The sequence below is a fragment of the Malus sylvestris genome, chromosome 1, assembly GCF_916048215.2.
Source record: "Malus sylvestris chromosome 1, drMalSylv7.2, whole genome shotgun sequence".
Taxonomy (NCBI): Eukaryota; Viridiplantae; Streptophyta; class Magnoliopsida; order Rosales; family Rosaceae; genus Malus; species Malus sylvestris.
Genome location: NC_062260.1, coordinates 19,047,826 through 19,061,650, shown reverse-complemented (window position 1 = coordinate 19,061,650; position 13,825 = coordinate 19,047,826). Strand labels below are relative to the sequence as shown.

At 36.3% G+C, this 13,825-nt stretch overlaps 1 protein-coding gene across 1 annotated transcript; it reads left to right on the top strand.

The window, feature by feature from the left end:
- Positions 1–10,597: 10,597 nt before the first annotated feature.
- Positions 10,598–12,306, top strand: LOC126594280 (zinc finger protein ZAT5). Its single transcript, XM_050260554.1, has one exon. The coding sequence runs from the start codon at positions 10,982–10,984 to the stop codon at positions 12,077–12,079; it is 1,098 nt and encodes a 365-aa protein (XP_050116511.1). The 5' UTR covers positions 10,598–10,981; the 3' UTR covers positions 12,080–12,306.
- The last annotated feature ends 1,519 nt before the right edge of the window (positions 12,307–13,825 follow it).

Sequence of the window (13,825 nt, the reverse complement as noted above, 5' to 3'; positions counted from 1 at the left end):
GAATTCATAAATTATTTTAAATATTTTTATTTAAAATTAAAAAAAAATAGTATTGGCCTCACGATATATGATGAATTGACATAATTCACGAATCCCTAAGATTCTTACCAAAATGACCCGAAGAGAATCCTGTTGAAAAAAAAAGATACATTAACAGTTTTTTTTTTAAATAATGCGGACGACTCAATAGTATGGGAAATGGTTGATTTGAATTAAGAAAATATTATTTTTCAACTTGCCAATCTAATGGATAAAAAATCATTTGGCTTCCTCTGTCTCTTGGCTGTTTCATGGCTCATGGCCTTTTTTTAAAGGGAACTTTAACGAAAAGCACTCGGTACTGTTCACTTTAACGAAAAATCATATTTTTACACTAAAAAGTCAATCCTAGTACTATTCACTTTACCCTTTATTTTGTCCTTATCATTAAAACTCAAAGTTTTCAAGCCATTTTCATTAGTTTTTTTTTTTTTTTAAAAGGTTCGCCACCAAAATCAGAAATAAATAAAAAAATAGTGAAAAAATAGAAAACTGTTATTAATACTCTAAAAATTTCATCACACTTCTTACAAGTATATTTTTCTTTCAAATTATGGAAAGTTTGGAGTACAAAATGAAATTTTTGAAGTGCCAATAACCATTCCAAAAAAATAATATGAAAATATTATTTTTGGATTGGATTTATTAGCAAGTTTAGCTTAATTAAGGTCATGTTTTGTGCTGATTAATAAAGCTCGTGTCGTATTCTGATGAACCAATTTGGAACCTGTGTTCTATGTTAGTATTCTCATGCCCTTTCTGAGCAATCAACATGCACCACATTGGTTTTCAGCCCTCTACCAGTTTTTCCTTGTTATACACTTCAAGATCACAATTAATTAAGTCATAATCTTTCCATTTAATTCAAATCACATCCACCACACCACCACTCCCATGCACTAGTAACCCATAGCTATTAGCTAGCAAAGAGAGAGTGAGTGCAATTATAAATAGAAGAAAATCATATTCAAACACTAAATTCATATTTGGTTAATTCTGAAATTGGAGAATGACAATGGAGGAGCGTTACTTTCCCACTGTAAATCAATAGTGAACACTAATTTCATATTGTACCACTCAAATTAATTTGGACAATGACTTTGGTGTATATATAGATGAATGCAGGTTGATATAATGCAAAATTTAAAAGAAAACATCATACATATAGTATAATATACACAAATTAACATAACCAACTTGTAAACTTGGTCAACCACCACCGGGTGGCCTAGTTATTGTGGACAAATGTTAGGCTCGTATTCCACACAACAAGTTATGTATTCGATTCTGGTGAATCACACGCCCCGTTCTCTGTTAGTCTTCTTGGCTCCCGAAAAGGTGGACTACTGTGGCCAAGCCTCCAGCGTGTCCCCTTTTTCAAAAATTAAAAATTTAAAAATTTAAAAATTTAAAAACTTGTAAATTTGGTCTCCTGCTGGTGACACCATCTTGGCTCCTCATGAATTTTTATCATACTTCTAAATTATTCGCACTTAACTCTTTTTTATAAATAATTTCTCTCGCAAGTGAGCATCGCTAATTATACATGCAAAAGTCACTTAATACTACGGTCTAGTGATATTTTTCTTCACTTGTAAGTAAGAGGTCTTAGATTCGATTCTCGCCAAAGACGAATTTAAACCACATTAGTGCTAGCCCTTATGAGAGTAAACATACTCCCTCCCTTTTTAGGATAGATAATATCGTTTGTTAAAAAAAAATATATATATATATATATGTGCACGCGCACGTGTATTTAAATAAAAAAAGGTCAAAAAAACAGTTGGGTTAAGTCAGTACACTGTGGAGGCATGAATCACGAAATATGTATAAGAGAAGTGCCAACTGCAAAATATGGTTCTGAAAGATTATGATGTCATATTCTTACTCAGATTCAGATCTACGGAAGATGAAGTTAATTTATGTTGGGAACTTAGGAGTAATAATTAATAATCAATTCCAAATGTAATTGATGACCGTGACAAATGTAGTTAATTTATGTTAGGAGTAATAAACAATTCCAAATGTAGTTAATTTATGAGTTATCATTCTAATTCAATCTTAATTAAACACTAAACGAAACAAAAACGAAAAAAAGACCTTATTATTACTCATCATTCATGGTGGAGTGATAGGATCAGTAGATCACCCCACGAGTGCCAATGCGACTGATCTTAGAATTTCCCTTAATTATAGTATCAAAATTTGGAATATTGGAACACATCTCTTAATAAAGATATTAATTAATTAGTTTCATCAGTCACATCCACAAGCTCAGCAAAAACACATTAGGGGGGTTGGGCTGGTTGTTGTAGTATCTGTCATGAGAGGGAGAGGGAAATAAGGATGGCTTTCTCTGTAATAAGTAATTAGTGTGGCATTAAGCATGGCACATTATGCATGAGACTCATATCTCTGAGAGAGAAGTGGTCTCTAGCGCATATACGATCACTACATGTGTCTGTAATCTCTATATATAGATAATTGAAATAGATAATTAAATTGGTGGATCCCAATATTGTTTAGGGCTGGTTTGATATTGTTGTGCTTTAAAAAAAACTACTTCTGCTGTACTGCGAGAATAAACAGCTGTGAAATAAAGCAATAGAGTGTTTGGTAAACTTTTTTGTAAAAGTGCTTTTAGCAACAAAAAAAAAACAGTGTTAAAGTGTTTGATAAATTTTTATGTAAAACTACTGCAACTGTGTAAAATGACTAAAAAATATATGATGTTGAATATTATATAATAAATTTTTTTATCTTTTCTTTTATTATGACATTTATAAGATTTATATAAACTATTTATAAACAGTTGTGAGCTTTGAAGAATGCACTTTTACCTTTTTTTATTAAGATATTTATAATTTTTTTATTCTATTCTTTTCTCTAAGAGTCATTTCTTCTTTACTTTTTCCCTATTTTATTTTTGCAGAACCTTTGTGTATTCTATCCTCCGCCGCTCACTCCCTCTCTCCCTCGTCTCTCTCTCTGTCTCTCTCTGCCTGATCCTAAGGAAGGCTAGGTCATGGGGAAAGGAAGGCTGGGTCGCATCAACCGACTCGCGGAAGATGGATGAACTCCAATTTCAGGACTTACCATCGGTGTTAGCGGCGAAGGCGTCGACGCTTTCCCATTGCGATTTTGGGTGTCAAGCAGAAGGGTGCAAATCTAGCATTCTTTGTGCAACCCAGATTTTGACAAAGCCCAGAAATCTAACGAAGAGGCCCCGAATTTTGACAAAACCCAGAAATCCGACGAGCCTTCCGCCGCTCCTGTCCCAGAAATCAAAAGAAGCTCAGAGTCAGAGATGACGGAAGAGAGACATGGTGGGGTCGGCGTCGAAGTCGACGGGTATACTGTATAATTTATTTAATTGCTAAAGACCATTTTGGGTATTGGAAAATTTCATTAAAGGCCTCAATGCCTCTTGCGAAATCAGTTTGAGCAAAAGCTAGGCAAGCAAAAAAATCCGGTTTTTCAAAGCTGGGTTTTGCAGCTTTGTGTTTTTGGCTTTTTTTCATCCCAAAATTGTGAGAAAAAAAAAAACTGAAGTTGAATGTTTACCAAACATAAAAAAGCTCACATCTTTTTTTTATACCCACTTTTTTCAGAAGCACCTCAGTACCAAACCAAGGCTAAGCCTTAATCTTATGTTTTTCTGTTGCCTAAGTTGACTTGTGCAAATAAACCTTGTGACTAAACCACCAGGGTTGGTCCAATAGTTGGGGACGAATTCCAGGCTCATATTACATACGGCACATTCTATATTCGATTCCTAGCACTGGTGAATAGTACGATGGTGGCCAGAATGAGGTTGAAATGCCTCCATGAGTCTTATGGGCTTCTGAAAGAATGGACTGTGGTGGAGAAGTCACCAACTGATCCATTTTTTGAAAAAAAAAATTAAAAAAAAAACCTTGCGACTTGTGTTCTGAATAGTTTATATCTAGATAGATATACAATCTCATTCATTCTGTTACACACTGAAACCCTATTCAACTACTTTGGTGTTTTGGGTTGCTTAGTTGCAACAAACATGTTCCATTGAGTGGCTCACAAGTTACAAAATCTCTCTCTCTCTCTCTCTCTCTCTCTCTCTCTCTCATGGGTGACTTGTGAAGTAGTACAGACAGATAGTATGCATATACAATATTAGCATAAAAAAAATGGAAAACTCGGTTATTAACTGGCGTAGTTGCTTAATATTTCCCTGCTTAGCAAGCAATTTCTTAGTCCAAGCTAGCTATAGTGTAATATTATTATATGAACCATATGTATGTTTAATATATGGTTTGAATTTGATATTATTATATGTATGGTTATCTTGTCTTGTAGTAGTACGTAAAAATGAAGTCATGAGAGGAACCTTACAGGAGAGAGGAACCCATGATCAGCAGAATAAAGTGATCCCTTGCTTCTCCAAGGACCAAACCCTACTCTCATCTTTACATTTAAATTTCGTCTTAGGCTGGTTTTTGGAATCTTACGTGCCGGACACAACGTATATTATCCACACCACACCTGTCACATCCTGGTCCGGGCTCCCACCACATCTCCGACTCGATTACGGTGTTGTTTGCTTTGGGCCCCGACTACGCCCTCAAAACATGGGATTGCTCTCGCGCGAACTCGCTTAACTTCAGAGTTCCAATGGAACCCGAAGCCAGTGAGCTCCTAAAATGCCTCGTGCTAGGTAGAGATGAGAATATCCACTCCCCTGGGTGATGTGAGATGTTACAATCCACCCCTCTTAGGGGCCCAACGTCCTTGTCGGCACATTTCCGGCCAGGGATTGGCTCCAATACCAAATTGTCACAGGCCCCCACCACATCCCGGGCTCGACTCCACCGTAGCACGATATTGTCTGTTTTGGGCCCTGACCATGCCTTCACGGTTTTGTTTCCACATCCCGGGCTTGACTCCACCGTAGCACGATATTGTCCGTTTTGGGCCCTGACCATGCCTTCACGGTTTTGTTTCTGGGAACTCACACGAGAACTTCCCAGTGGGTCACCCATCATGGGATTGCTCTCGCGCAAACTTGTTTAACTTCGGAGTTAAGATGGAACCTGAAGCCAGTGAGTTCTCAAAAGGTCTCGTGCTAGGTAGAGATGAGAATATACATATAAGGCTTACATGATGCCACTCCTCTCGGCAATGTGGGATGTTACAACACCCAGATAACTCTTCAAGCCAAGCATTAATTAATAAATTATAACTTAACAAACCTACCTTGATGCTTTGCATCTTGACATATACGGTAATAATATTACTTTCATTAATTAATTATCTATTAATAAAGTAGATTTTGTGGATATTGTACATATATACATGCATATATATATATATATGTATGTATGTATGTATGTGTATGTATGGGGGAGAAGTACTATTGTACTCATTGCATGAATACATAATTGTCATATTAGTTTCTAAACTAATACTTAAGGAAAGTAGTCGTATTAATACAACAATATTTTCCATTTTTTGAAATTTCAATTAATGTATTGGTAGTTTTGAGCATATGCATAACTTGGCTTGGCCAATCCAATTGCCAAAGTGAAATCAAGGGAAGACGTTTGTGCATGTATCTACAAATGGAAGGGTCAAAAGTTCTATTGATTTTGTGTACACGTTGATAATAAAATGCAATTCAAAGTTAAAAGTTGAACTTTCACCTTCTTCATTTCTCTAACTCTTACGCTCCTTAATTTGAAGTATCCCCCAACAAATACATTAGTTATTATACGTTCTTAAACGGTAAAATGTTCGGGGGTAGGCGGCTGAGACAAACCCTAGCCGCCATAGGAGAAAAAAAGACCAAAGAAAAACCTACTAATGTCGACTCCAGTCTTTGGTTTTGGGGTCGGTAACAATCCTTCTTGATTCCTTCCTTCTCTTTTTTTATGTTTTTGTTTTTGGTAGTGGTCGCTATCTAGCTTTGTCAAGGAGGGCTTTTGTGATCGTGGTTGTGGTCATTCTCTCTTTTTGAGGAGGAGAGTTTTGTAACGGTTGTGACTTATTGCTCTACCCCTAATCTTAAAGCGAGCCAAATTTGAGGTGGTGATTTTTGTGGTTTGCATGCTTGGCAAGGATTATGTGGAGGAAGCTCAACTTTTGTTGGAGTTGACTCATAACAGGGTTTTGTCGACGATTGCAAGATCACCAAAGTTGGTCCCGTCTTTCCTTAGTGCTTTCAGGGATCCACAATCACGCTTTCTTGTCGCAAAGTCTTCAGGTGAGGGTATAATATTTACCTTGTGTGTCTTGACGGTGTTTGGTTCAGCTTGTAGGGCTAAGGCCTTCTAAGCTTATCTTTCTGGTTGGTTAAGGGCAAGTCTCCCATAATTGAGGAATCGTACCTCTGAAGAGTTTATTTTGTGTTGTGATGTTTTTTTTTTCTTTGTTTTAGTTGTGGTTTCGTTGTTTGTTTGTTCGCCTGACAAAGAACTATGATGGAATTCGGTTTATTTAATTAATGAAATACTTATTACCTTAAAAAATATATACATTCTTAAACGTTATGCAATAAAAAACATATACATTCTTAAACCTAATTCATTCAATCAAACAATGCTTTTTAACTGAATAATGGCTTAGATGATTAAGAGCATTCACCCGAGCATACACCAATCCCAAGTTCAATTGTCTTTCCCTCATATATCTGGTATTAAAAAATAAGGAAAACTAATGAAAAGGGCTTGAAAATTTTGAGTTTTAATGATAAGGACAAAATAAAGGGTAAAGTGAATAGTACCAGAATTGACTTTTTAGTGTAAAAATATGGTTTTTCGTTAAAGTGAACAGTACCGGGAGCTTTTCGTTAAAGTTCCCTAAAAAATAAGGGTACTCGAATACGTACTAATAAAAGTGCATACGCTATATTTATAACTTGAACAACTTCAAGTAATAGTTCGCCACTAAGAAGAGATGTTCATCCCAAAGATAAGCTGTATCATAATTCTGGTGCACAATTTCAATGACTTCAGCACTTTAACATATAACTTCTGTTTAATTTTTCTTTTCTTATTAGTAACCATTTAAAATAAGGTTTGTTAATAATTATTTCCATCCATTTCAATATTTTTAAGTGAACCTCAATGATGATCAGCTTATACATAGAATATATGCAGAACAGGATTAATTAGTTGATAATCATAGAAACGGGCTTAGTACTTGGGGAATATGACTGGCTGCTGCAGGGTCAACAGCACACAAGAACTGATTGATTACAAACAAATAGTGTTCCTAATAATACTCACAAAGATACTTATCCAAATTACTACGTTTTAAAATTCATATTTTGTTGGATAAAAGAAAATTTAAAATTTAGCAGCATTGTTTAGTTTCCATTAATTAATTTTATCATGAAGTGCAGTTTGAGAAACAAACCAGCTTACCCTTAACTCCAAAAATATTTATATTTCGTGCTACTTGTATTTAAGAGCAAAGTTACTCTATTTTAAACAAAATACATATTAATTTTTTTTTCTTTGGAAAATAATTTATTATTCAACCAAAGACATATAAATCATTTTCTTTAATCTTTGGCTTGGTATATATAACGAGGATTTAGGCTACGAGACATCACACTCACTGCCTCGCACATGGTGGCATGAATTGTATAAGTCAAAACCCATGAAATCGAAAGAAAGGGAAAACGAGGAAAATAAAAAGGCATCTTGTTTTATTAATTTTCCTCCTTTATTTTAGTGACATTTTTATTTGTTGGATTTATATATATATTTTTAATGACTTGAAAACTGATATTTAAGGCTTTTCCCAAAAAAGAAAACTGATATTTAAGGCAATCTAAAGTATTTCAAATTTCAACTAAAAACAGATGGAACATACATGCATGACTACTTGTATAATGACTCTAATGAGCTATTAGGGAGTACGCATTTTTGTATCACGTATTATTTAATGTGTCAAGTGATGTATGCATGACACATCAATTAATGACTTGATATCGTTAGATATTATTAGTTATATGCATTACTTGCCACATCAGATAATACACAAATGTGATATAAATATATGATATTTCTAACATTACTCTTTAAAATGTGTGTACGAAATTCGTCCCATATAATTTGAACAATTAGTTTCACATATTGGTAGACTAATTTTCAATTTATGAACCCTATCACATAGAAGAGTCAAACAATGCTCAAAACTTAACCAAAACAATTGAACCAAAGAAGATGGGTGACGATGTTGCCTAAAAGTTGGGAGAGTTTTTTTTTTTAGTGTGCTCGGAGTACAGACACACACGCTATACATTATTATACAAGTGGAGGGACACTTGAATAAAAATTTTCCACTTGTATAATAACGTATGGCGTATCACCCCTTATTCCGGGCATTGAAAATTTCTCAAGCTAGGGGTGATATTAAACTATTACATGGCACAGAAAATCAAGAGATTCATTGGCATTTAAGGTAAAATGTGCATATTTATCTTGAATGGTGATTGAGAAATTTCCATTCTTGATTGATCACTAATACAGTACATATTTAGTGGTTGAGTTGTAAGTATGACAAAAATGATGTACCATATATCTCTGTTGTCATCTAATTGTCCCATAGATCTTGATCATCATGAAGCATGAATTTAGAGGAATCCAAATTTAGTTGGATGTAATTTCTCTTAAAAAAAGGAAAAGAAAATCCTTAAATATAGGAGAGTTAAATTACAAGTCGCTAAATTTAGTCCCAAAATGCTAGAAAAACTCTCATATTCTCGTTTCATACATCGGTTGTGTCTTTCTCTCACATTACGTGACGATAAATCAGTGTATAAAACTGGTGTAACCAAGTTTTTGTTTTCACAACCAACAAAAATAAATTAAGAAGACACTCAAAAATTGCATGTAATGTGTGGTCGTGCAAGCATGACAACACTTGACAACATAAACTGTCATACATAGAATAGATAATAGAAATTATAGATTAAAATACAAGAATATATATATATAAAAGGTAAAATGTTGAGAGGAGTGGGAGTGAGGGGAGCACCGCAGATTCCGTGGTTCCAGGCTTGCACTCCAATCATCGTCTCTACACAAATCGTTGAGGCAAAGTAATGAGGCTTTGCCTTTCAGCCTTTGCCTTTGCTTTGCTTGCTTCCCTTCAACACACTTTGTAAATTCCAATCCTCTCCCTCTCCCTTTCCCTCTCTCTCTCTCTCTCTCTCTCTCTCTCTCTCTCTCTCTCTCTCTCTCTCTCTCTCTCTCTCTCTCTCTCTCTCAATACTAAAATAACATGTACACATGTACATGTGGAACTGCAGCCTGTATTTTGCTGTATATTCAACAAGACGTGTTAGTAGCAAGTGTGGGAGTGTAAACTCACACGCGCCTAACAAAGCTCTAGGCTCAAACACCACTCCTTTTCAACTTTGATCAATAAATAAAACACAAAGAAGATAGTACTATGTTATGTGAAATTCCATTTTCAAGCGTTTTAGACTTGTAGTGTGCTTACACATATTTGGACAAATCGCTTAAATTTTACTTGCATGCGTTATTTGTCATTAAATATTACAATACAGATGCAAGTTTCATTAATAGAATACTTATTCTTACTTTATTAAAGGAGACAATATAATTAACTCTCGTTCTCCTTCATTTTCAGGTATTGATCTTCTTAACTTGTTGAATAAATGCTATGATATGCTACATATAGGTGATATGGTTCCTCTACATAAAAAAAAAAGGAAAAAAGAAAAATAAATACTCAGTGAGATACCATATCGTTAAGTTTATTTTCTCTTTAAATTATTTTTATTGAGTAAAAAAAAAATATAACACAAGTCTTGACTACCTAACCTAACTTGGTTAATTTTTAGGAATCAAGGATTAACTGTCTTTATTTCAAATTAGGATTACATAACAATAATTAATTAATTAGTTTAATATTAACATCTAACTGAAAGGAAATGCCAAAAACATACATTTGGTATAGTTGGTAAGTGATTTAAAAAGTCATACTTCCTTAAATCTCAATCAACAAGTTGAGGACACTTATTAATTAGTAGTTTAATACAATCTTAGACTTTGCACCTAATTTGTGGGACTAGTACAAGTTGATTGTTTGAGTGAAGAGCTTAATTACCTAGGTGGCAATTACTTCGTAGTGTGTGTTGGGAAATTGGAAGATGAAGAACACGCGCTTTGGAGGTGAGAGTAGGTTAGATTATGAAGGTGCATGGTAATGTATATGGTGGAACCTCATTAGCTTTGGTTTGTTTGTTTTTGTGTTTGCAAATTTGCAATTGGTGAAGAAGTAATGCGTGGTTGGCAAAGTGTGAGAAAGAGAGCATGAAACGGACTTTGCGTTTAACAACCTCACTTCTCTAAATTTGCAACTCTTTTCCGTTACATCTGGTTTTTGTTTTTGGCTTTCCCTGCCTTAAATCTCTATCTATCCCACACACATTTACTAAAACCTCACTCACTAAAATTATTTGTTGGTTTTTCAATTTCTAAAAACAATTTCAATTTTATAAACGAAAATGACTTCTGTATACCCGCTTTCTCCTTATGCACATCCCTGTTTCTTTTTCCTGACCATGAGATTGATTAAATCAATAAGGAATTAAAAAACAAAACAAAACGGGAACGTACAAGAAGAAAAGAAGTTTGTATAAATCGTTTCCCTTTATAAATACCTTGGAAGCTCAACAAAAGATTGGAGAGACTAAATTCACAGTTACTGTTGTGTTGGGGTATGGCCTTGTAATTGTGACTTCCTCCAACATGTCAATATTCACTATATATATATATAATGTAATAACAGTCTTCTCTTCTTCCTTCCTCCCCTACCAATTAAATCTCTCTTTTTTCTCTCTCTTCTCTCTCTCTCTCTCTCTCTCTCTCTCTCTCTCTCTCAGCACTAATTCCCAAGTCTCTTGAAGGTAGACGAGGAGGAACCAGCCATGGAAGCAGCAGGTGGTGATCATCATCATCAAGAGGAAGCCATGATTTTGGGGTGCAAGGAACAACATAACAACAATATTAATATTATGAAGGGTAAGCGCACAAAACGCCTGAGGCCCCAATCCCCAATCCCTTTTGCCATCCCAAGAAACTCATCTTCCCCCGAGGGTGGCGTTGGCGGCCGTGGAGGTGGTGATGGCGGCGAAAATAACAACGATTGCATCAATAGTACCAACTTGTCCCCCACCACATCAGCTGAATTATTCCAAGACAGCACCACATCAGAAGAGGAGGACATGGCAAACTGTCTAATTCTTTTGGCGCAAGGCCAATCCCGGGCGGCTTCTTCCTCCCCCGATCACCACCACCAACCCCACCACGATCATATTACTACAAGTAGTCGAAGATTCTTGGAAGCAACAACTGCCCCGGCGGGCAAGGTGGCGGGGGCGGCTGGGTATTATGTGTATGAATGCAAGACTTGTAACAGAACGTTCCCTTCTTTCCAAGCATTAGGGGGTCACAGGGCGAGTCACAAGAAGCCGAAGGCGAATATAGGAGACGATCACAAAAACAAACACGTTGGAATTGGGCTATTGCCCCCGTCGGATGAAGATCAAGACACGCAATTGTTTAAGAACAACATTTTCCACAACAACAACATCAAGACATCTTCATCTCCACTTTCTCTCCATTTGAGCAACAGGGGTTTGGTTTTGAGCTCCAACAAGTCCTCTTCTAAAATCCACGAGTGCTCAATTTGCAGCGCGGAATTCACGTCCGGACAGGCCTTGGGCGGCCACATGAGGCGCCACAGGGGGCCGACTGGAGCCACCAACACAACCTTGTCGTTGACGCCTCCGCCAGTCTCAGCGGCCTTTGAATCTCATCAACAGCAACAACAGCAGCAACCACAGCTGCCCATGAAGAAGCAGAAAAGCATGTTGAATTTGGATTTGGATCTCAACCTTCCAGCACCTTCAGAAGATGATCACCACAGAGAAACCAAGTTTGTGTTTGCTTCAAAGCAGCAGCAACAAGAACAGCAGCAGCAAGAAAGGTTAAGAACACAAATTTTGGTGGATTGTCATTACTAAAAACAAATAATTAAGATTTTTTTTAAGTGATTTCTTCACTCCACAGTTGATATGATCAATGGTCAACTTGATGTGAATTACCAACTCTTTATTTATTTATTTATTTTTAACTTTTCTGTTATTCCGCCATTCAAAATTGAAACACTATTCTTTTGATTCTTTCGATTCATCTTGACCAATGTTATGGAAATATATGGACTTTGATCTAATTATTTTGTTAAAGAAAATGTTAAATTTGTGTTTCTTGATTGAAAAGTGCATGATCATGAGCAACTTTTTTTTTTGTTTTTTTTGGCCTTAGCTTTTCAAAATTCAATCGAACTTTGTGACTTCGAGTACAAATATGAAAATTGTTAACCGAGTTATAAGTCACTTGTCGTCTCTTGTTTAATTAGATTATTGTGTTGTTGCGTCTTCACTTAAATTTGTTATTACCATACAACCATAAAAAGTCATGATGCTGTAAGTTTCATTGTTTCCTTTACAAGAAAGCCAGCCCTGGCCCTCCCCTTTTTTCTTATTAATGTAAGTGATAATAACACAACAAAAATATAGAAAAGCCACGCATATCACTGCAATTTCCACATGAATATTCCAACACATTGTAGGAGGCACTAGAGGCCAACCTAATCCCAGCATGGAAGAAATGCCATACAAACTAAATATACAGGAAATGCAAGATTCTCAGCCAAACAAGGAAATACCACCCAAAAGGCAAAAAGGCGACCGAACGAGGAGGATGGAGGGACAAAGCCACCAACCTCAAACCTCATTTACGGGAGGGCATGGTAAATCGTCATGAGATAAAACCATCACCAAAGGTGGCCAACTTTAGGAGCTCACCCTCGAGTTGGCCAACTTTACATCAACGATAGGGCAGATGCGCCAAGAACCCTTGCGCGTGCGCTTAGAAAGAATCTCAAAAACAGCTTTAGGATCACTCTCGATAATGGCATGCTCCATGTGGTGTTCGCGAGCCAACTCAATCCCTGCCAATATAGCTTCAGCCTCGGTTTCTTTCTTCAGAAGAAGCCCGAACTAGATATTTTGCATCCTCACTAATCAGCAAACCTTGAGAGTCTCGAAAGACAATAGCCACCTTGGCCTGAAAAGGAGTCATCCATGCGCCATTCACATTAATCTTGAAAAAAGGGGGAGTAGGGCAGTCCATATGGGAGAAGAAAGAGATCCCTCAGTTGAAGTATGAGCTTTCTTTCCATATCTCCCAACATAAGCAAGCACCTTGTGATTCTGAGAGATTTGAGTAGAATCAATAGGCTTCACAGCTGAAAACCACCTGTCAAAGGAAGTGACAGCTGGTACATTAGGGCGATAGCCGATACCTGCTCCGGGCATAACAATAAGATATGTTCAATGGATTCTTCAAGCTCCATGCAAAAAGGACATGAAGGATTAGGATTTATATGGCGTTTGAACAAATTCGACTTTATAGGAACACAATTAGACATGGTTCTCTATAGAAATTTGTTGATCTTGGGAATCATTTTAAGCTTCTATTCAAATTTCATACTCTTGTCTCAATCTGGTGGGAAGAGTGGGGAGGAGCAGATAAACCATGCGAAGATTTCTCAATGGCCCACCGATATCCACTCTTAACTTAGTAATCCCCATTTCTAATCCAAGGCCAAATGAGCCGGTCTTCATTCTCAATAAGGTGAAGAGGAATAGAGGAAATGACTTCTCTGATTAGAAATGATGTGATATGGTATCAAGTATCCAAGACAT

Coding starts and splice junctions, on each gene's coding strand:
- LOC126594280 (XM_050260554.1), top strand. CDS start 10,982: ATGGAAGCAGCAGGTGGTGATCATCATCATCAAGAGGAAGCCATGATT.